The sequence below is a fragment of the Mirounga leonina genome, unplaced genomic scaffold, assembly GCF_011800145.1.
Source record: "Mirounga leonina isolate KUSES-001 unplaced genomic scaffold, KU_Mleo_1.0 Mir_200, whole genome shotgun sequence".
NCBI lineage: Eukaryota > Metazoa > Chordata > Mammalia > Carnivora > Phocidae > Mirounga > Mirounga leonina.
The window spans coordinates 4020944-4042916 of record NW_023270503.1 but is presented as its reverse complement, the minus strand read 5'-3'; the positions used below and the strand labels follow the sequence as shown (position 1 = coordinate 4042916).

At 56.9% G+C, this 21973-nt stretch overlaps 1 protein-coding gene across 2 annotated transcripts; it reads left to right on the top strand.

Moving 5' to 3' along the window:
* Positions 1-2848: 2848 nt before the first annotated feature.
* On the top strand, positions 2849-21963 carry ANKRD13B (ankyrin repeat domain 13B). Of its 2 annotated transcripts, none has more exons than XM_035027661.1 (15): positions 2849-3002; positions 14743-14878; positions 15012-15136; positions 15224-15269; positions 16092-16235; positions 16383-16572; positions 16649-16715; positions 17734-17815; positions 18569-18633; positions 18864-18994; positions 19100-19257; positions 19449-19601; positions 19731-19894; positions 19977-20053; positions 20529-21963. In XM_035027661.1, exons 1-15 carry the CDS (start codon positions 2889-2891, stop codon positions 20758-20760), a joined length of 1884 nt encoding a protein of 627 aa, XP_034883552.1. In that variant the 5' UTR covers positions 2849-2888; the 3' UTR covers positions 20761-21963. The 2 variants fall into 2 exon arrangements, 1 of the variants encoding a protein (XP_034883552.1); XR_004683267.1 differs by having other exon boundaries at positions 2850-3002; positions 19155-19257; positions 20529-20593.
* The last annotated feature ends 10 nt before the right edge of the window (positions 21964-21973 follow it).

Below are 21973 nucleotides of genomic sequence, written 5' to 3'. Positions count from 1 at the left end.
GTTGGTCGATTTTATCCCAGCGGTGCCAGAGCAGCAGTGACTTGTGGGTGGGCAGGCTGCTTCCCTGGGGGAGACAAGTAATGCTCATGAGTCACACCACCCGAAATACAAGCAAAGCTGCCTCCATCGCCTTTTGCTGCAGCCCAGATTGACAAGTTTGTTTGAAATCGCGATCCACGGGGTATATTTATAATCGCACCTTTAAGAGAAATCTTTTTGCAGGCCTCCCCTCCCCCCACCGCCAGCCGCTCAGCTGGCGGGGCTTCTGCGAGCAAAGATACCTCGCGGTGGGGGTGGGGGGCGGCGGCGGCGGCGGGAGCACCACCTGCCGCACGGTGCGGCACCCGCACCAAGGAGTCAGTCCATGGGCTTGGTGGCCCCAGGCTGGGCGACGAACAGGAGCGGCCTGGCCGCTCTTAGTGGCGCACAACCCACGAGCGGTGGCCGCCGATTCGCCCCCGATCGACCCCCAGTTATGGAATTTCATTTATTAAATGTCGAGGCGGCTACTGGCAACCCCATCGCTTGGCTGTCTTTGTTTCTCCGCTGTGTGGGCGCGTCTCGAGCACGTGGCAGCTGGAGCGCGTAGACCGGAGGAAAAGCGACCTGGGTTTGGTTTAGGGCCGCGCGGCAAAGAGGTCCGGCTGCTAAGGGTCTAGGTCCCCCAATCCAGGCTGAGCTCCCCCTCTCCCAAAGTTTCCAACACTTTTCAGGAGGATGATTCACCCTGTTGCCCCCTCCCACCCGCCAGCTCCCCCTCCCGGCTGGCCCGGGGACTACCTGGGAGTGGCCCAGGCGAAGAGCCACACTCTCCAAACTTTGTTCCGGAAGCCCCCGGCCCCGCCACGGCAGAGCTTCTGGGCCTGGGACTAGGGATAAAAGGACTTCAGGATTTCCCTTTGGAGATGTCGCCACCTCAGGAAGCGGGACGGTAAAAGAGAAATCGCAGACCAGGTTCTAAAAACAATTTAATGAGGAAATGTACAGGCATTCTCCCGGCCACTCCTAGTTGTCCCTCCCCCGCTCCAGCCCCCTCCCCAACTCCGGCTGCAGCCACAACACTCTGCTGACCCCTCGTGGTAGAGGTGGGCAGCGGTCCCGGGTTGCGGGAGACGCCAGCCGGCTCCTCCCTGGCTGGAGAAAGGGGCGAGGCAGTCCACTCCTCCCTTACCCTTTCCCGCCTGGGCCTGGCACCGCAGGGTGTGGAGGAGGAAGGAGAGAAGACCACACAAAGAAACCTGAGAGAGGCGCGGAGAGTTTGCAAGCTTTTGCTAGCACCTCCCACACAAACACTTTTTGGATTGTTCTAAGTAGGGCTGGTATGGAATCCCTAATTCCTGTCCTGTTCTAGGGTGGGCTCGAGAAGGCACTGGGCCCGGTCCCACCACCTCTCTCAGTCCGCCTGGGTTGCGGGCGGGATGTGCCGTTTCCCAGGGCAGTTACTATCCTTAGCTCACCCCAGTAGGTAGTATTTAGAGTCTCATTTAGAGGTGAGTGGTCTGAGAAAGCAGAAAATTTAAGCAATTTGCTTCAGGTCAAGCGGTTAGTAAGAGGAATTCGAACTCTGGTTTAAGATCCCAATCCCTCCTCCCTCCAGGGACTGGGCCACGCCTCTAGGTCCCTCCAGCCCTTGCAATAGGCAGCCCCAGAGGTCAATTACACTTTTTACCACAGCGTCTGCTGGGCCCCTTCTGGAAGGACCTCTCTGCCCTGGGGTTATTCAGGAAGGACACAGTCTCGGAATCAGTCACTTCCTCTCCTGAGGGGACCACACCAAGTGGAGGTGGGAAGCTGCCACCTGCTGCTTATTCTGCCCAGCCCCACTCTGGTCCTTGCGGAGGACAGCAAATGGGGGGGGGGGGGACTGCCCTTCCAGTCTCAGTGGTCATTCCCTTTGAATGTCAAGTGTGGAAGGTGGAATTTAATTTGCTAAGAGGGCAGGGACGACTCCTACATAATAGTTCCACGTGCCAGATCCCTGGTTGCTCCAACGACCTCTGGTACTAATGTCCCGCACCTTTCTCAGGAGCCCCCCCCCCCCCCCGTCAATCCCTCTCCTTGGAATCTGGATCCCTTCTCACGTTCCACTGGGACCCAAACTCAGTCCTGAAGGCCACAGCTTCCCGCGCCCTCTAAGGCTTGAGCAAGGCCTGTAGCGCCTTCCCTCCCCCCAAAAAGGCAAAACGCCCGTGGGTGGGGGTGCGCCCCTGCCCACCCGGCGTCAGGACACGGTCTCCGTTCCCGCCAGCCCTGGCTCCCTCCCCACCCGCTCACTGGAGCGAGGGGGACAGTGCGGGATCCTCTCCGGCCCCCGCCTCCCGCAGTTCCACGAGGCGGACTACATGCCCCATGATGCCACGGGGCCGAGCTACCACAAGCTCTGCCCCGGGCACCCGGGTCCCCCTCCTCTCTCCCCCGCATCCCCGCATCTCTCGCCGGCCGCTCGGGCTGAGGGCCGGGCAATGCAGCTGCGGGGAGCCGGAGGCGGCGGGCGCGCGTCCCTGCGGCGGCGTCCCCGGGGTTCGCGCCCCGTGCGCCCCCGCGCCGCTGCGGGCGCCTGCTCCCTCCGCCGAGCGGCGTCTTTGTGTGCGGGGGTGTGGGAGGTGAGGCGCGAGTCCGCGCCGCGGCGCCGAGCGCCCGCTCCCTCCCCGGGCGGGTGGGGGCCTCTCCGCGCCGCCCGCCACCGCCTCGCGAGGACGCCCGCGGCCCGCGCCGCCCGCACAGCGCCGGGCGCGCCACCCCCGCCCGCCGGCGCCGCTCGCACATGCCCGAGCCGCAGCCCTGCGAGCAGGCAGCGCCGGCCCCCCGCCCCGCGGCCCCGGGCCCCGGCTCCGGCGCCGTCCCCCCTCCCCGGCCGGGCGCCGCGGCCCTGGCATGAGGAGCGGGCGATGATCCCGGCCAACGCCTCCGCCAGGAAGGGGCCCGAGGGCAAGTACCCGCTGCACTACCTCGTGTGGCACAACCGCCACCGCGAGCTGGAGAAAGAGGTCCGCGCCGGCCAGGTACGAGCGCCGTCGGGGCGCAGCGGGGACCCCACGGCCGGGCACGCCCGCCGGGTGTGGGGAGGGGGCGCGGCGCGGGCTGTCCCGCCTCCCCGGCGAGTTTGCAGCGCTTCTTTGTTCGCAGCCGCGGCTTTTGTGCTTGTTGACCGGGAGAGGGTGATGGGAGCGGCCCCCGCCCGCTCCCCTCCGGCTCGGACGGACGGCCCACACGTGTTCCGGACCCTCCCAGGTTGGGGTCGGGGACACGGTGCCCCTCCTCGGCCGAGGCGGAGGGCTGCGGGGAGGGGCTGCCGGCTCGGGTCCGCGCTCCATGTGGTGGGAGAGTCCGCGGAGCAGCCGAGCGGCGACACCTCCCGCGTGAGTGTGCGGAGGTGGGCAAGGCCTGCGTCGGGAGGGGGGGGTCACAGGTCAAGGATCAGAGAATCGGCTGTGACACTCCCAGGCATCCCAGCCCCACCCAGTGCCCTCTACCCTCACGGGTGAGCGCTACATCTGTTTGCTCAGATTGGGCAGAGCCCCTGGATCCCCCAGAGCCCGGCGCCGGCTCTGGAATGGGGAGTGGAGAGAGACACCCCCCTCCCCCGGGGAAGCCCTGAAGGGCCTTGTCCAGGTGCTGAAAGGAGCTCTCCTGCCCTCTGGTGCTGGGGCCTGGCTTCCAGGCGCGGAGGAAGCTAGGGGGCCACTGGGCACAGGAAGGATTTGAGGTTCTGCACGCAGAGAGGGCTCCCTGGTTCCTGCCAGTCAGGGAGAATGGTGGGTCAGCCAGCTTTGGCTGGGCAGTGGCCTCCCAGAGGCCTGGGTAAGCGATGGGGTCTCCTGGTCATTCTTCCGGACCAAGGCAGGCACAGTTCACAGGTAGCTCCCAACTCTGCCACAGGCCACAGATGGGCATTTGGGGTGTGGACAACTCACCCTCCAGGCTGGGGGAGCAGGGGCCAGAGCTGGGCCCAGCCGCCCTGCTTTGCCTCAGGCTGAGGCCTGCAGACTTGGCCCAGATCTGGGACCCTGGGGGCATGGGAGTGGTTCGTCCAGGAAGTGTCCCCTTGGGGAATATGCCTTTTGAGGGCCACTTCCTGAGTCACAGGAAGTTCAGTTTGAGGCGCTGTTTGCTTCCCAAAGGCTGAGCGAGGTGGAGAGCAAGGTGAGGGTCAGAGAGCGTCTCGGAAGTCCACCACTGAGCCCTCAGAGCAGCAAAGCATCCACCTCTGCAGAGTAGTCCTAGGAAATGTTGGGGTGACCTGAGCCTCCAAGCCTCTGGGCTGGTTGGGGTGTCCACTTGCATTCCACCTCTGCGCAAACAAGGGCACTCCAAGTTGCTCCTCAGACCATGCCTCTGTTTATCCATTGTAAAGGAAGTGGTTTGCAACCATGGAGCCCTGACGAAGGAAGCGAGGCCTGAGTGGTAGGTCCTGGGGGACAAAGATGAACAAACCAGGCACATCCCTGGCTCTCAAGGAGACCCTGTTCTGGTGATGTGAGCATGAGCGGGGAAATACAGTATGATGTGCTGGGTGCTCGGACAATCCAGTCTCTTCTGACTCTTTTCTGTTTTCCTTCCCTGAGGGCAAAAGAAGACAGGCTTCTGACACAGGTTACAGCTGGAGGGATTTAAATCTGATACGAGAGGAACTTCCTGATGGGGTGATTGATGATTGGTCCAAGGACTGTTAGGCAGAAGGCGAGTGGCTGAATCTCCAGAAGGTCTTACTTGCACTCCCTTGTCTGAGGGGTGGCTGGTTCTTCTCTTGCTGAGATTGGAGAGAGGCAAAATGCCCTAGAAGAAAAGACTCTCACATAGGCCTCTCTTACTGATAGTACTCAAGTCAGCCATCTTGCTGGAGTGAGATTGGGGTGGGGAGCCCGGGAACCCGCTGCATGTGGCAGTGCTTTGGGGCTGCTGAATGTGTTTCTCTTTCCCCTTGGGCTGCCACAGAAACTAGGCACCAGGTTCAGCCCTATCTTCACCCTCCCATCCCTCCCACTTCCGTGGTATATTAATGTTTCCTTGAAAGGGACACCGGCTGCCCTGATCCAGGATGGTGGGGGGAGGGAGGAATATAGGGCACTGGTTGAAGTTAACCCTTGTTCAGCCACAAAGGAGTCAGGCCAGTCCTCTCCTTCACTCCAGGGGTGCCAAGAGGGGGAATGCCGATCAGTCTGGGTGAGAGAGGCTCCTGGATGTATCTCCTTCTAGGACTGACCCAGAATGGCCCTTGCATCCAAAATGTGCACTATTCAGTCCTTAGGGCAAGGTGCCCCCAGGGAGAGCCGAAGGTGCCCTACCCAGCCCTTTCCTGCCGGGGATAGGCCTGGGGGCAGCCACCTAACATCATAATGAAACCCTGTAGACCCTAGACATCCCAGCAGGGGTTCCCTGACCTCTGGTGCCCCTAGCACCCACTGTCCCAGAACACATCCAAGCTTTCCTCAAGCACACAGCAGCTGGGTTTCCCTGGCTGCCTCTTCTGCACTCCAAGAAAGCCCTGCAGAGGCCCTCCCATGGGCAGGCTTGGCAATGCTGGCAGGCTGGGGAGGGGGATGGCATGGCAGGCTTCAGAGCAGATTCAATGGCTTTGCTCAGTGCCCTCACCCCTATAGCGCTTCTTCGGGGCTGGAAGCAGGGAGTGGTGGGGAGATGGGAGGTGCTCACCGGGTGTTTTGGTGAAGGGAAGGGTCCATGACCACCCCTAGTTGGCACCCAGCAGGATGGTGGTTGCTGGGTGCCCTGCTTCCTGTCACACACACGCCCTGCCAGACCGGGAGGGGCAGGGGGCTGTAGGCCAGTGGATGTGCCAGTTTCCCCTTGGCTGACGAGGCTGTGAGGTTGGCTCAGCTGGCTGTGTTCTTGAGTCACAAGTCCCTGGTGTTCCCTGGGGGACAGGAGGTGGAGGTTAGGCTGCAGAGCTCCCTGTGGGAGGGCTGAGGGGAGCAGGGTTCTTCCCTTGGCAACAGGCACTCTGGAGGGGGCCAGACTGTGTTCCTAAGGAATCATTTTCTTTCTTCCTGGGGCTGCCTCCATCATGGTCCTCCTCCCTGATTTCCTCAGTTCATTCTCCTGACCTAGAAGCAGGCAAGATGGGATTGTGGGGGCCCTAGATTCTCAGACAGAGGCTACCCCACCTGAGGTACCTGGTGTGTCCCAGAGCACCTGTGACCCCCTCTCCCCCTCAAGTAGGCAGTCCCACAGCTGCCGAGTTGGGAAGCTCAAGAGAGGGACCCACAAACCCCAGAAACCCAACATCAATGTGTCTGGGAAACGGGAGGGGCTGCGTGGGGCAGGATGGAGGGGGGCTGCGTGGGAGGAGAGTCAGTAGGTGCCACCCTCAGCCACCCAGCTCAGCTTGAGGAAGCATCCGGCCTCCCTGACCCTTGAGTGAGCTCAGGCCTACCTGGTGGGAAGGCTGGGAAGCAGTGGCCACCCCAGCCTCTGGTGGTCCTCGTTGGGGCTGGGGGAGGCAAAGGAGCAGGGAAAGGAGACCAAGGCTAAGCACGCCAGGCTGTATGCTCTGGGCCCTTCACCTTTCTTCTCCAGCTGTATACATTTGGTGTGTCCTTGTAAGATTTCATCTAACAAAAGGATTCTGCTAATGCTAAACCAGTTTGAAAAATACCCTGCTAGTGCCTGTGGGCTCAAGGGGTATGCAGTGTGCGAGTTCACTGGCCACAAATGCGCGTGTTATGCATCAGTAGGCTCCTGCAGATCCAGAGGGCGTCTGAGCACGCAGGTGCTGTACACCCAGGAGAGCACCTGGACCCTGAGCGTGGAGGCCGGAGGAGTAGGATGGGTATTCCTGTGGTACCTGTTCCACGTGTGTGTGCGTCTAGGTGTGGGCCTGGGTAGAAGCAGGGCGTCCGTCTGCCCGGGGAGCCCCAGCCCCTAAGCTCAGTAGACCCCCGCTTTTGTCCAGCGGATGCCTGCTGGGGTGCAGAATTTCATTCTCCTGGTGGGGAGGGCCAGGTGTTAGGTTTCATGGGAACCTTTTTTATTCCAGCAGTGAAAGAGCTGCAGGCCTTTGCTGAAGAAATGAATGAATTTGCCCACCTGGGCCCGGGGCAAGATGCCACTTCCAGGGCAGGCCCTGCTTTGGGCGGGTTGGGGAGCTTCTCTGGGGGTCGGCTGGGTGTATGCGGGGCGGGGGGGCGGCCCACATGGGCCCCGGCAAACAGCAGGGCCCTGGGGACCGCGGGCAGAGCCCCTGAGGAGCGGAGGGAGGGAGCATGCCAGCCTCTCTCCGGGGCCTGGAGGTGAGGCACCTGAGGGGGGAAGGGAGGCAGGCAGCATCGGGAACCCTAGGGGTGCCGGGTGGGGTGCCCTGCCCGCTCCCTGGGGCCTTGTTAGCAGCAGGAGCGGGTCTGGCAGGGCTGGCGGGCCCTGAGATGGCTCAGCTGCAGCTCCCTGGGAAGACTCCTGACTTCCCAGCTTGAAGCTGTGGGCCCTCCGTCGCACCCCAGGACTCAGGGCCCACCTCGGTGGTCGGCCGCCCAGGGGCTCGCCCATCCCATAATAGGGAAAGACTAAATAGTGCTCTCCCTCCTCTGTGGGGAGCTGGTGTAGAGGAGCGCGGGGTGGGGGCGCTCAGATCTCTAAGTCACCGCTCACAGGGCCACGCGGGCCAGGCACGCTTTGTTGTTTTTGTTTGTTTTTCCTGAGGTTCCTAATATATTTAAAATGAAGAAATGAGGGTGCCTGGCTGGCTCCGCTGGTAGAGCTTGTGACCCCTCATCTCAGGGTCATGAGTTCAAGCCCCACGTTGGGCATGGAGCCTCCTTAAAAAATTAAAAATAAACAATGAAGAAATGCCAACAGAGAGTTATAAAAATTATGTAAATTGCTTAAATTATTTAAAACGTTTTGTTTGTGACAATAGAGTTCATTCTCATGTTTTAAAACATATTCAGCTGTTGTTAGAGGCTTGTCATGAAAAGGCAGTAGTCCTCACCCCAGCCCTCCCCACCTCTCTCATTCCCTGGAGGCGGCCACCTTGAACTCTAGGCTGTTCTGTTATTTACCTCCATAATTATAAACAATATACGTCTACGACTATTTATTGGTTTGTCCGTTTTACCTGTTATTGCCTTCCCCTCCCCATATCCCTTAAATATAGTCACTTCTGCATTTGTTGAACAAATATTTATGAAGCACCGGCTATGTGCCAGGCACTGTCGAGGGGCTGGGGATGTAGCATTGAACAAAACACACAGGGACCCTCCCTCTGTGGGGCTTACAGTCTCGGTGAGGGGGACAATGAAAAAATGAACAAGCAATCTAACGTGGGAAGAGAACTAAAGCAGGATCAGTGGCGACAGATAGATACATAGCAAGTGTCATTTGAGACGGGTGGTAAGGGCAGGCCTTTCTGAGGAGGTGACATTTGAGCGGCCACCTGCGCGGAGTGAGGGAGAAAATGCCGAGGCCACCTAGGGTGTCGAGCAGAGTAGAGTCTGGAGGAGAGGTGGGAGAGCACATGAGTTCAAGGAGATGTCCAGGGCTGTTGGATTCTGTTCTAAACAGGATGGGAAGCCTTGGGAGTGTTTTGAACTAAAGGGTGTCAGGATCTGCAGAACATTTCACAGGATGATGGATGCCACGATGGGTCATGGGAGAACAGACCTAAGAAGCCAAGAGAGGAGTGAAGAGACCACAGGGTCACCGGGTGAGAGACAGGGTGGCTGCCACCAGCACGGCAGCCTCAAGGTGATGAAAACTGAGAAGTGTCCGGATCTGTTTTGAAGGTAGAGCCCATGAGATCACGTCTATGCTGATGGATTAGATACGGAAGGTGAGAGAGAAGGGAGAGAGAGAGACAGTTACAAAAGTTTTGTTTGTTTGCTTGTTTTTACCAAAAAAGGGAGTGAACTGAGGTAATGTTTCCTATGAGGGGAGAATTGGGGCAGGTGCAGCTGTCCAGGAATGGCTGGAGTGAAGAAGGCGAGGGAAAGATGAGAAGTCGCAGGAAGTCGGGATGTCCCATTTTGTCTCATGAATTCAGTTATCTTTTCATATATTTCTGAGGATGTCAATTACTGTTTTCCCTCCAGAAAGTTTTCTCCTGTTTCCTGCATTGACAGTGTTTCCTCTGGGTTTTTAGCATCTGTTTGCATGTTTTGGTACCTTTCATGTTGGTGGCTTTCCTCAAATGTCCAGTCACCCTTGGCTGTTGGAGCATATTTAAGAATGGGGGTGTGGAGGGGTACCCAGGTGGCACAGCGTCTGACCCGGTTTCAGCTCAGGTCACGATCTCGGGGTCGTGAGATCGAGCCCCGTGTCAGGTTCCACGCACAGTGCGGAGTCTGTTTGGGATTCTCTCTCTCTCCCTCTGCCCCTCCCACTCATGCTCGCTCGCTCTCTCTAAAATAAATAAATCTAAAAAAAGAGAATGGGGGTGTGGAGCTTATTGATGCATGGGTGGTACTACTATGCAATGATTGGCTGGCAAGCTGGCCTGCTTATTGTAGGATCCCCAAATATCTGTACCCAGAGGTCTCTGGTCCCTCTAGTGTCTCCAAAGAAGAATCCTCCAGTCTCCTGCTAGGGGTGGGATGGGGCAGTGGTGTGGAGGCAGGGAAGGGACTGAGCTTTCACTGTTCAATACTTTTTAGCCCCATGACCTCATCTTCAGGCCAGTGTCCCCAAATCCAGTGCATCTCAGGCTCAGTTTCTACAGAGAATAAATTCCTGGCATCCTATGCAGGGGAAGGGGGGCATCTCCCAGATTTTCAAGATTGGGGAGGGGGCCAGGGGTTCTGAGTTTTAACCAGATCCCCTGTATTTAGCTCTGAGCCTCACTCACACCTCTGCCATCCCCACTGCCTGCATGTTCTGGACATTTCAAGGGTGATCTGGCCTGATACTCACTGGGGTTCCCCTATGTGAATGCTTGGGTTCTAGTACCCTCTGCTCCCCTAAGTCAGTTGTAATGCCTCAGCCACTTTCCACATTCTAAAGATGCGTTAACATTTCTCATCTAACATCTTTTCTCTTTACTCTTGTGGGTTTTAAATATTTTATTGATATTCTTATACTTACTCACAAATTTTCCTTTTGGGGCACTCTTCATTCCTTTGTACGGATCTAAGTTTCCATCTGTTAACATTTTCCTTCCACTTGAATAACTTCCTTTAACATTTCTTGCATGTCTTCTGGTGACAAATTCTCTTAGCTTTTTTTGTTTGTCCACAAAAATCTTCATTTCCCCTTCATTTTTCTCAGAATATAGAATTCTAGGTCAACATTTTCCCCCCAGCACTTTAAACATTTCATTCTATTGTTTTCTAGCTTGCATGGTTTCCCTTGAGAAGTATTCATTATTTCCTGTGTTCTTCATAGTGTGTCTCATTTCTCAAAAGGATTTTAAGATTTTGTTTTTATCACTAGTTTTCAGCACTTGATTATGATGGGTCTTGGTGTACTTTTCTTGGTGTTTGCCTTGCTTGGGATTCGTTGCATTTCTTGGTTCTGTGGGTTTATCATTGTGTTAGTTTGTGCAAAAAATTACCACAGACTGGGTGGGTTAAAACAGCAAAATTTTATTCTCTCACTGTTTTGAAGGTTGGAAGTCCAAACTCAAGGAGTCAGCAGGGCCCCACTCCTTCCAAAGGCTCCAGTGGAGAATCCTTCCTTGCCTCTTTCAGCTTCTGGTGTCTCCAAGCATTTCTTGGCTTGTGGTTGCATAACTTCATTCTCTGCCTCCTCTTTACATAGAACTTCTCTCTTCATGGATCTCTCCTTTGTATGTCTTATAAAGACATCTCATTGGATTTAGGGCCCACCTGGATAATCCAGGCTGATCTCAGGGCACCTGGGTGGCTCAGTCGGTTAAGCGGCTACCTTCGGCCCAGGTCATGATCCCAGGGTCCTGGGATCGAGTCCTGCATCTGGCTCCCTGCTCAGAGGGGAGCCTGCTTCTCCCTCTCCCTCTGCCCTTCCCCCTGCTTGTTCTCTCTCTCTCTCTCAAATAAATAAAATCTTTAAAAAAAAAATCGAGGCTGGGGCGCCTGGGTGGCTCAGTCGTTAAGCGTCTGCCTTCGGCTCAGGTCATGATCCCAGGGTCCTAGGATCGAGCCCCGCATCGGGCTCCCTGCTCTGCGGGAAGCCTGCTTCTCCCTCTCCCACTCCCCCTGCTTGTGTTCCCTCTCTCGCTGTGTCTCTCTCTGTCAAATAAATAAATAAATAAAATCTTAAAAAAAAAAATCGAGGCTGATCTTGTCTTGAGATCCTTAACTTAATTTCACCTGCAAAGACTTATGTTCCGGGGCGCCTTGGTGGCTCAGTCAGTTAACCATCCAGCTCTTGGTTTCTGCTCAGGTCATGATTTCAGGGTCATGAGACTGAGCCCTGCATCAGGCTCTGCACTCTGTGCAGAGTCTGCTTGTCCCTCTCCCTTCCCCTCTGCCCTTCCACCCCACCCTTCACGCACATGCACGCATATGCTCTCTCTCTCTCAAATAAATAAATAAAATCTTAAAAAAAAACCCCACCCATCTTTCAAAAAAGATCACATTCACAGGTTCTTGGGGTTAGGGTATAGACATATATTTTGGGGGGGGGACCACCATTCAACTCCCTACAGTAATTAAAAAAAAAAACAAATTTGGAAAAATGTTTAATGTTATCTATTTAAATTTTAAAAAGATAATGTTATCTCTTTCAATTTCAATTTTTTTAAAGATTTTATTTGAGAGAGAGCATGAGCGAGAGAGAGAGAGAGTACGAGTGAGCATGAGCAGGGGGTAGAGGCAGAGGGAGAAGCGGATTCCCCACTGAGCGGGGACCCCCCCCCGGCCCCGGGATCATGACCTGAGCTGAAGGCAGACGCTTAACCAACTGAGCCACCCAGGTGCCCCTAAATTTAAATTTTAAAGAGATACTGTACCTCTGAAACAAATAATGCAATATATGTTAAGAAAAAAAAAAAAAGAAGAAGAAGATAGCAGGAGGGGAATAATGAAGGGCGGGAAGTCGGAGGGGGAGAGGAACCATGAGAGACGATGGACTCTGAAAAACAAACTGAGGGTTCTAGAGGGGAGGGGGATGGGAGGATGGGTTAGCCTGGTGATGGGTATTGAGGAGGGCATGTTCTGCATGGAGCACTGGGTGTTATGCACAAACAATGAATCATGGAACACTTCATCTAAAACTAATATGGTGATTAACATAACAATAAAAAATTTTAAAAAATTTTAAAGAGATAATGTTATCTCTTTAAATTTCTTATTTCTCCTACTTTCTTATCCTATCCTTTGGGGACTCCAATCACACATATGTTAGAATGCCTTATAGTGTCTCATAGATAGTTGAGGCTCTTTGAATGTTTTTCAGTACTTTTTTCCTCCTTTGTGCTCCATTTCTGTTCTATGTGTTCTGTTGTTATATCTTCAAGGTCACTGATTTTTTTTTATTCTGTAGTGTCTAATCCAATGAATTTTTCATTTCAGATATTATACTTATCTCTTACTCTTTCCCCATGAACACTGTGTTCATGTGTTTCTGTAAACTCATGAGCACATTGAGCCATTCACCATCTTTATCATTTCTTTTTTTCAAGGTTTATTTATTTGAGAGAGAGAGAGAGCACACGGGTGGGAGGGGCAGAGGGAGAGGGAGGGAGAGTCTCAAGCAGATTCCACGCTGAGCGGGGAGCCTGACTGGGGGCTTGATCTCACAACCCTGAGATCATGGCCTGAGCTAAAACCAAGAGTCTGACACTTAGCTGACTGTCCCACCAAGGTGCCCCATCTTTATCATTTCTGAATATCTCCCAATTATGGGTCATATTTTCCTACTTCTTTGCATGTCTAGTAATGTTTTTCTAGTAGTTTGTAACTGGGTATTAGATATTGCAAATATCATATTAAGCATCTGGATTTTATTGTCTTCCTTTAAAGAGTGTTAGGCTTTGTTCTGACCAACTAAGCTAAGTTACTTGTAAATCAGTTGGATCCTTGTGAGATTACTTTTAATCTTTATTAGATTGGATTTAGGTGAGCCTTTTCTCTCATGATAGTTTAGCCCTACTACTAAGGCATACCCATTCCTGGGTGTCTGTGGAATATCCTGGGCAAACAACAAGGACTCTCCACTCTAGCAGGTTGGAGCTTGAATGTCTCCTTGCCCTGAGACATGAGAATTGCTGATAACTTACCAGCTTATTGCTCCTTTTCTATCTAGTGTTGCCGAGTTTCACTCTACACAGGCCAAGTTTAGTATTCATTCAGCAAAGACTTGGAGGAACCCCATGCAGATTTCTGGAGCTCTTTGCACAGGTCACTCTTTCCTGAAACTCTGTCCTGCAACTTCTTGCTAGCTCAGCCTCCCTGAACCCCTTTCTCTGTCTCCTCAACTCCCAGCAAGACTACCATGCTCTGCTAGAGATTCCCCTCCCTGAATTGCTGTCTAGAATGTTCTTCCATGTAGAAATCTAAGCCATCATAGGGCCTACCTTGTTTGTTTCTCTTACTTCAGGGATCACAGTCCTGGGCTACTTGTTGCCTACTATCTGAAAACAATTATTTCATGTATTTTGAAGCAGTAGTTTTCTTTGTTTATGGGAGGATGATTTCAGCTTATCTCATCATGGTTGCAGTAGAAGCCTTTTGACTGGCATTTTAATCAAGTTTGGGATGGAGAGGAGGAGTTACATGCTTGTGGCCAGTTCACTGTATTTAGCTAGAGACCTTAGGCTCCTGAAATATATATATATTTAAAAGACTTTATTTATTTATTTGACAGACAGAGAGACAGCGAGAGAGGGAACACAAGCAAGGGGAGTGTGAGAGGGGAAGCAGGCTTCCTGCTGAGCAGCGAGCCCGATGTGGGGCTCGATCCCAGGACTCTGGGATCATGACCTGAGCCGAAGGCAGACGCTTAACGACTGAGCCACCCAGGCGCCCCCTGAAATATTTTTAAATATTTATGTTTAGGGGTGCCTGGGTAGCTCAGTTGGTTAAGCGACTGCCTTCGGCTCAGGTCATGATCCTGGAGTTCCTGGATCGAGTCCCGCATCGGGCTTCCTGCTCGGCAGGGAGTCTGCTTCGTCCTCTGACCCTATCCCCTCTTAGGTGTTCTCTCTCTCTCATTCTCTCTCTCTCAAATAAATAAATAAAATCTTTAAAAAAAATAAAATATTTATGTTTAACAGACGTTTTTTATCACCCGACAAAAATCTCATACTATCATCATGCTATTCACAAAACAGTAATAGGATTTGTAAAAAAAATTTTTAAAAAGTTAATACATAGTGTTCCACAGGCAAAGGACATGGGTTTGAAATGGTACCATGAACATATCCTTTCATTCCTGTCAATCTATTACAGCAACTGTTAAGCCTCACTCAGTGATAATGTCGATGATCTAAATTGATAGCCCTTCCTGAAGGTGTGATCTTGGACCTGTAGGCTGGGTCCTGCCTCAAGTGCCCTCCTTGACCAACAGCCTCTCTAGACCACCCTTGAACCCTACCTAGGCTTATTCTTCCCAGGCAGCCCAGTTTGGAGCCTTGGAAGAGTCAACCCAGGCAGGGGACGTAGGTGGACAGGAAAGGAGGAAGGGCCTTCCTTCCTCAGAGCTGCTTCCTGCCCTGTCCCGCAGCCTCTTTTCACCTGCCCGCACCCCCCCACCCCCGTTGCCTGGTGAGGTGGGCAAGGCAGGGCGGCCGGGTGGCTCCTACCCGCCTAGAGGCTGTTGGGCTCAGATGGGCTGCCTCAGAGGTGACCAGGGATACATCTTCCCCTCCTTCTCCAGGTGGACATCGAGCAGCTGGATCCCCGTGGGCGGACTCCCCTGCACCTGGCCACCACACTGGGACACCTTGAGTGTGCCCGCGTGCTCCTAGCCCACGGTGCAGATGTGGGCAGGGAGAACCGCAGCGGCTGGACAGGTGGGCACCCCTGCTCACCCCAGCCCCACAGCCAGGGTCTCCCAGCTTCGAATCCTGCCCCTGGGTGGGCGGATGGGGGCCCCGGGGTAGGGTTCTGCCCTGACGTGGCCCCCCCCACCCCGCCGCCCCGCAGTGCTTCAGGAGGCTGTGAGTACCCGGGACCTGGAGCTGGTGCAGCTGGTGCTACGGTACCGGGACTACCAGCGGGTGGTGAAGCGGTTGGCGGGCATCCCCGTGCTCCTGGAGAAGCTTCGCAAGGTGAGCGCCAGCCTCTCAGCCTCCCCACCGCAGCCTTCGAGCCCTGTGTCTAGCGCAGACTTAGGCACCCTCCTTCTCATTCTCCAGGCCCAGGACTTCTACGTGGAGATGAAATGGGAGTTCACTAGCTGGGGTAAGGGGGCCGGGGCGGGGGCTCTCTGGGCATCCTCCCACCCCGGGGTTTTTGCACCTGCTGCTCCCCTGCGTGGTGCTTTCCCCGGGGCTCCTTCTCATCGTTGAGTTCCCAGCTCAGTGCCACTCCCTTAGCTAAGCTTTTCCATGTTGCCTCAGACACTGTCTGGATTCCATTATTATTACTTCCTTCACTTTGTAAGGATCCGCTCGTTTGTTTGTTACTTGTCACTCCTTGCTAGAAGGTAAGTGCCCAGAGGGCAGGGGTCCTGTCTTGTTCAATGTTGTATCCTCAGTGACTAGAATAGTGCCTGGTACACAGTAGGTGGTTAATAAATATTTGTTGGAAGACGGGATGAAAGATTGAGTGAATGAATTAACAAATGGTGGCTATGGGGCGCCTGGGTGGCTCAGTCGTTAAGTGTCTGCCTTCGGCTCAGGTCATGATCCCAGGGCCCTGGGATCGAGTCCCACATGGGGCTCCCTGCTCAGCGGGAGGCCTGCTTCTCCCTCTCCCAATCCTCCTGCTTGTGTTCCTTCTCTCGCTGTGTCTCTCTCTGTCAAATAAATGAATAAAATCTTTAAAAAAAACCAAAAAAACAAATGGTGGCTACTAGGGACTTGCTGGCGGCTCGGACGTGCCTGTGTCCGGCTTCAGGTTGCTCACGTACGAGTGACTGGTTTACATTCACGTGGGGGGAGTTGGGGAGTTCTCTCGTCCTTTCCCGGCCACACCGCTGACCCTGACCCCCGTGCCCCGAGGTGGCCCAGGTTGGGTGGGCCAGGCCAACTGAAGCCACCTCTGACCTTCCCTTCCACCTAGTGCCCTTGGTGTCTAAGATCTGTCCCAGCGACACCTACAAAGTGTGGAAGAGCGGGCAAAACCTTCGGGTCGATACCACGCTCTTGGGCTTTGACCACATGACGTGGCAGCGAGGGAACCGCAGCTTCGTCTTCAGGGGCCAAGGTCAGGCAGGCAGGAGGTGGGGCAAGGTGGGAAGGCTGGGGACACCCCCTGCCTGCCCCCCCCAAACACCCCTGTGCTGTTCTGTGGCTGGGGACACCCCCTGCCTGACCCCCCCCAAACACCCCTGTGCTGTTCTGTGGCTGGCAGACACAAGCGCCGTGGTCATGGAGATTGACCATGACCGCCGCGTGGTGTACACGGAGACGCTGGCCCTGGCCGGGCAGGACCGGGACCTGCTGCTGGCGGCCGCCCAGCCCACGGAGGAGCAGGTGCTAAGCCGGCTCACTGCGCCCGTCGTCACCACACAGCTCGACACCAAGAACATCTCCTTTGAGAGGTGAGTGGGCACAGCCTTGGCAGCCTCGAGCCAGCCTGCTGGGGGGCCCCTCACCTGGACCACTCTGCTTCCCCAGGAACAAGACTGGCATCCTGGGCTGGCGCAGCGAGAAGACCGAGATGGTGAACGGGTACGAAGCCAAGGTGAGGCCGCCGCCCCCTGATCCCGGAGCGCGCGACTCTGGCCTACAGCCGGCTGGGCGGGGCTTCCCGGCCACGCCCTCCCAGCCTTGGAGGTGCCGAGGCAACGCGGCGTGGAGGGAGGGCGCGAGACTAAGGGGCAACTGATGCGGACGCCAGCGTTTACTGAGCCCTTACTGTGCTCATGTTCAGGGCACCGTCCCCATGTTGTATGAATACGCATGCGCGCGCGCACGCGCTCAGTCCCAGCAGCCCTTTCGGGAAGGTGCTATTCTTCTTCTTCCCGCTTTACAGATGTTCATTGAGCCTTTCCCACAGTATCCCATTTAGCCTTCTCCACGACCGTGGGGGAGGGTATTGGCCCGTTCTCTGATGAGGAAACGGGCTTGGAGTGGTCACATGACCTGTACGGGGTCACTCGGCTATCAGTGGCCCAGCTGAGGTTGAGACCTTGGCTGCCTGACTCCAAAGCCAGGCCTTTACCCCTGAGGATACTGTTGGTCCCTCTGGGACCCCTGTCACCCCCCCGGGGCCAGAGGGTGGCGCCGGTGAAAGCAGGAGCTAACGCGTGCAGCATGGCCCTGCGGGGTGTCCTCCTGGAAGGCTTCCCTGGCCCGCGAGGCTGGGCTAAGGCCTCTGCTTTTGGTTCCCACAGCCCTGTGCTCCCCCCACCAGAGTGGGTCTCACACTATGTTATAACTACCCCTTTTCTTGTCTCTTCAACTAGTGTGTGAACCTCAAAAGGGTGGGGATTGTCTATAGTTGTGCTCGTTCACCGCTGTACCCCTGATGTCTGCCTCAGGGCCTGGCACATAAAGGCTCCTCACAAAATGTTTGTTGAATGAATAAGAGAATGGATGAATGACTTCATATATTTACTTGCCCAAAGGCTGGGAGATTGGAGGGAACAGCTCCCCTGTCCCCCAGTGGACCCTCCTTTGCAATAGTGTTCCTAATGCCCTTGGGGGCAGGAGGTAGGGTACTGGAATTGTCTTTGAGCCCTTTCCTCATCTGTCCCCAGGTATATGGGGCATCCAATGTGGAGCTCATCACCCGGACGCGGACAGAGCATCTTTCAGAACAGCACAAGGGCAAGGTCAAAGGTAATGAAGCGGAGGTGGATGGGGAGAGGTGTGAGGGAGCAGCGCCCACTTGAGTCCCTCCATCAGTGCTCCCTGTGACATCCCAGCAAAAGCCGGGTAGTTTATTCATGCAAACACACTTCAGTTCAAGTGCCGAGTGCTAATAATTGAGAGTGACTGCCTGGAGTGCAGCTAGGAAGATTCTAGGCAACGTTTGGGCTCAATGGGAGGGAACGCTACAGCTGGTAACTGATGTCCGCATTGGATTTGGGGTGGAAGCGTCATGTGTGCGGTTTATTGGCCATCCCCGTCCAGTGGACCAGGCCCTAAGCAGTAAGTCAGGGGCCTGCCACTGATCCTCTGTGCCTCTTGATACCACACCTGACTCTTGGGCATCAGTGAGTCTCTCTAAAGTAGCAAGACGGGAGAACCAAATGAGGTAATTAAGACAAGTGCCTGAAGGAAAACACAGACAGACACATGCATACCCCAGCACTGCTCACCAAAGGCACGTATTTCTTGTCCATTGTCACCAACCTGGACCCTTTTGGAAGTTCCTCCGGAGCCCCAGGCCTATTTTTATTCCCGCTGTGCTTGTAGTGGTCCTGGTCCCTGTCCCTTAGAGTCCTCAGTCACCTTCAGATGCAGGTGCCCGAGTGTTTAAGTGTGGCTGAGCAGTCCCCCCCACCTGCCAGGAACCAGCCTCCTCACTAGGTCTCGGGGGCTGGCACAGCTGAGGGTTCAGTGTCCTCTGAGACGCCACATTTCTTGTAGGCTGTAAGACACCTCTGCAGTCCTTCCTGGGAATTGCCGAGCAGCATGGGGGCCCCCAAAATGGGGTGAGTGTGCCAGGGGTGCCCTCGTGTGGAAGGGTGTGGATGTGGCTCAGGAGGCAGCCTGGGAGGCGTCCTGCCCCGCACGGCCTGTGTGGAACCACTTCCCACACTGCCCAGGGCCATGTCAGCTGCACGGTGGCTGGGGGGGATGGCTCTGGGGCCCACGATCCCAAATGGTTGGCCTGGCATCAGAGACTGAGAAGGGCTCATGGGCACCCCCTCATGTGGTACAGACCCTGATCACTCAGACTCTGAGCCAAGCCAACCCCACTGCCATCACTGCAGAAGAGTACTTCAACCCCAACTTTGAGCTTGGCAACCGGGACATGGGCCGCCCCATGGAACTCACCACCAAGACACAGAAGTGAGGCCCCCTATAGTGCTGGGGAGGGCTGGGCAGGGTCTCCCCAAGGGACTCGGAGGCCGTGGCTTCTACTATGCCCCTCACCCCTTGGGATCTGGGGGGCAGGTTCAAGGCCAAGCTGTGGCTGTGTGAGGAGCATCCCCTGTCCCTGTGTGAGCAGGTGGCCCCCATCATTGACCTCATGGCTGTCAGCAATGCGCTTTTCGCCAAGCTCCGGGATTTCATTACCCTACGCCTGCCGCCTGGTTTCCCGGTCAAGATTGGTGAGACCCCAGCCCCATTTCCTCTCAGCCGCTGGGTGTGTGGGGGGGGGCGGGTAGGGCTTAGATGAGGTGTGTGTGTGTGTGTGTGTGTGTGTGTGTGTTGGGGCGGGTGGGGCTTAGATGTGGTAAAGATTAGGGGTGCCTAAGGTGTGAGAAGGTGAGTGATGGCACCGCTGTTTCTTCATCCTCAGAAATCCCAATCTTCCACATCCTTAACGCTCGCATCACCTTCGGGAACCTCAATGGCTGCGATGAGCCGGTGCCGTCGGTGCGAGGCAGCCCCAGCAGCGAGACCCCGTCCCCAGGCAGCGACTCCTCCAGCGTCAGCAGCTCCAGTTCCACCAGTGAGGCCCTCCCCATCTGCGTGTCTGCCCGCACGTCCCTCCCCACCGAGCACCGGCCGGCTCCCTGCGCAGGCGGGAGGCCGGAGGGTGCATGCGGCCACGCCCTGACCCCCAGCCTGGCGTCCTCAGCCTCGTGCCGCGGCTGCGAGATCTCCCCCGCGTTGTTCGAGGCCCCGCGCGGCTACAGTGTGCTGGGCGGCCAGCGGGAGGCGGCGGCCCGCGACGACGACGACGACCTGCTGCAGTTCGCCATCCAGCAGAGCCTGCTTGAGGCGGGCAGTGAGTATGACCAGGTGCGTCCCCGCCATCGCGCCGCCCCACGGGACTGCGGCCAGCCGTGCCACCCTGGCCAACTGGCCACGTCCCTCCCTCCAGGTCACTATCTGGGAGGCGCTAACCAACAGCAAACCGGGCACTCACCCCATGTCCTACGAGGCTCGCCGACAGGACAGGTCAGTGCCCGCCTGTCCTGACCTAGCACCCCTCCCCCGAATAACACATGCACGGAGTCCCTCAGGACCCTGTCGCAGTGGGTGAGGGCACCAATGGCTGGGCGGCCCCTCGTGGCCCCAGGAAACCGTGGGACCCTCCGTAGGGCCCCTACTGGTTTGCACACGACTTCCACCCCCACCCTTTCCTCCCTCCAAAAGCAGCCTCAAGGCCTTCAGACCCTTACCGGGCAGGATGTTAGGGCTGGGGTTCTCGAAGATGCCCACACGCGCTGGTCCACCGTCAGCTGCGAGGATGGGCTTTGTAGGGGCAGAGAGCTGTCACAACTGGGTGGGAGCCAGGGAGGTGACGCAGGACTCATCGCCTCCAGCGGAGGGTGGCCACGCCTCCTCCGTCCTGGGGCCCCCACGCAGTCTCCCGGCCCCGCTTATGGGCAGGCGCGCCCCGGAACCCTCGACGTATCTTACCCGCCCCCAGGAGCGCCCCGCCCACGCCGCAGCGCCAGCCCGCGCCCCCCGCGGCCCTGGCGTCGGTGCCCAGCCCTCGGCCCAGCCCGCGCCCGGGCGGCCACGTGTTCCGGAGCTACGACGAGCAGCTGCGGCTGGCCATGGAGCTGTCGGCGCAGGAGCAGGAGGAGCGGCGGCGGCGCGTGCGCCAGGAGGAGGAGGAGCTGGAGCGCATCCTGCGGCTCTCGCTGACCGAGCAGTAGCGCCCGCGGCCGGACCCCTGGGCCCCGCCCCGCCCGCCCCGCCCCGGAGCCAGACTCGCTCGGGCCCGCGTGCCCGCCGCGCGCGGCCGGGAGACTGGAGCCGCCGCCTCGGGGCCCTCGGGGCCGGAGAGGAGCCCCTGGCACCAGCCGGGGAGGGGGGCGGCGCGGCCGCGGGGTACCTGTCCCGGCCAGGGCCCCGGACGCAGCCCGCACGGCCCGGTCCCCCCTGCTTTGCTGTATCCTGACGCCCACCACTATCCTGGGCTCAGACTTGTCCGAGGGGGCCAGGCCGTCCTGAGGCGGAGCCGGGTCCTTAGAGGAGCAGTGTCCCCCATCCCTCGCTCCTTCTGGCCGGTCCTCCTCTTCTGCTCACAGAACCCACTGTAGGACACTGTCCGTGAAGCCTTTGCATCTCCGCTCTTCACCCCAGGGGGGCAGCTGAGCTCCCCACGTGCTGTGTTGCTGCTTTGTCCCAGACACAAACCAGCACGTCGAGGGCCCAGCTCCTCCTTCACCCCGGCATTTCAGCGTCAAGTGCACTTAGCGGGGTGCCCGGCTTCCCCAGCCCCCCACACCCCTCCCGGGTCTCAGGGTGGTCCCAGTTTCTCCTTGGGCGGCCAGAGGTTGGAGTCCCCATCCCCACGGCACACTTTTGTGATCAGGGAGGGTGTCCAAGGTGCCCCCCCCGCCCCTCCCCCCCCTGGCCTGGGCAAGGCCTGATTCCTTCATGATGTCTTGGCAAATGGGGGACAATATTTGGGCTGGGGGCGAACACTAGACCCTGCACCCTGGCCCCGCTTATGGGCAGGTGCACCCTGGAGCCCTCTCACCGGCTCAGGGCCCTGGCGCCACCACCCACCCCTTCCCACCAGCTGCTGCTAGCCCTCTGTGGTCGTGTGTCCCACCTGCCCCCAGCCAGGGGCTGACTCTAAAACCCTTCATCCAATGGTGCTAACCCCCGGCTCTCCCCTGCCCCACCCCCCCCACCCAGAGAAGCACAGACCCCGCTAGGGGCAGGGGCCCACCGCACACCCTTGTCCGCCTTCTCTCAGGCTGGCCTTCCTGGCTCAGCCGGTGAGGCTCAGCAGGGACACAAAAGGGATGGAAGAAAAGAACAAAGAGAAACTGTTCCTCTCACCTCCTTCCCTGATGCCAGGGGCACCGGACTGACTCTGAGGCACAAATAAAAGAGGCTTCAAACCCGAGGCTTTTC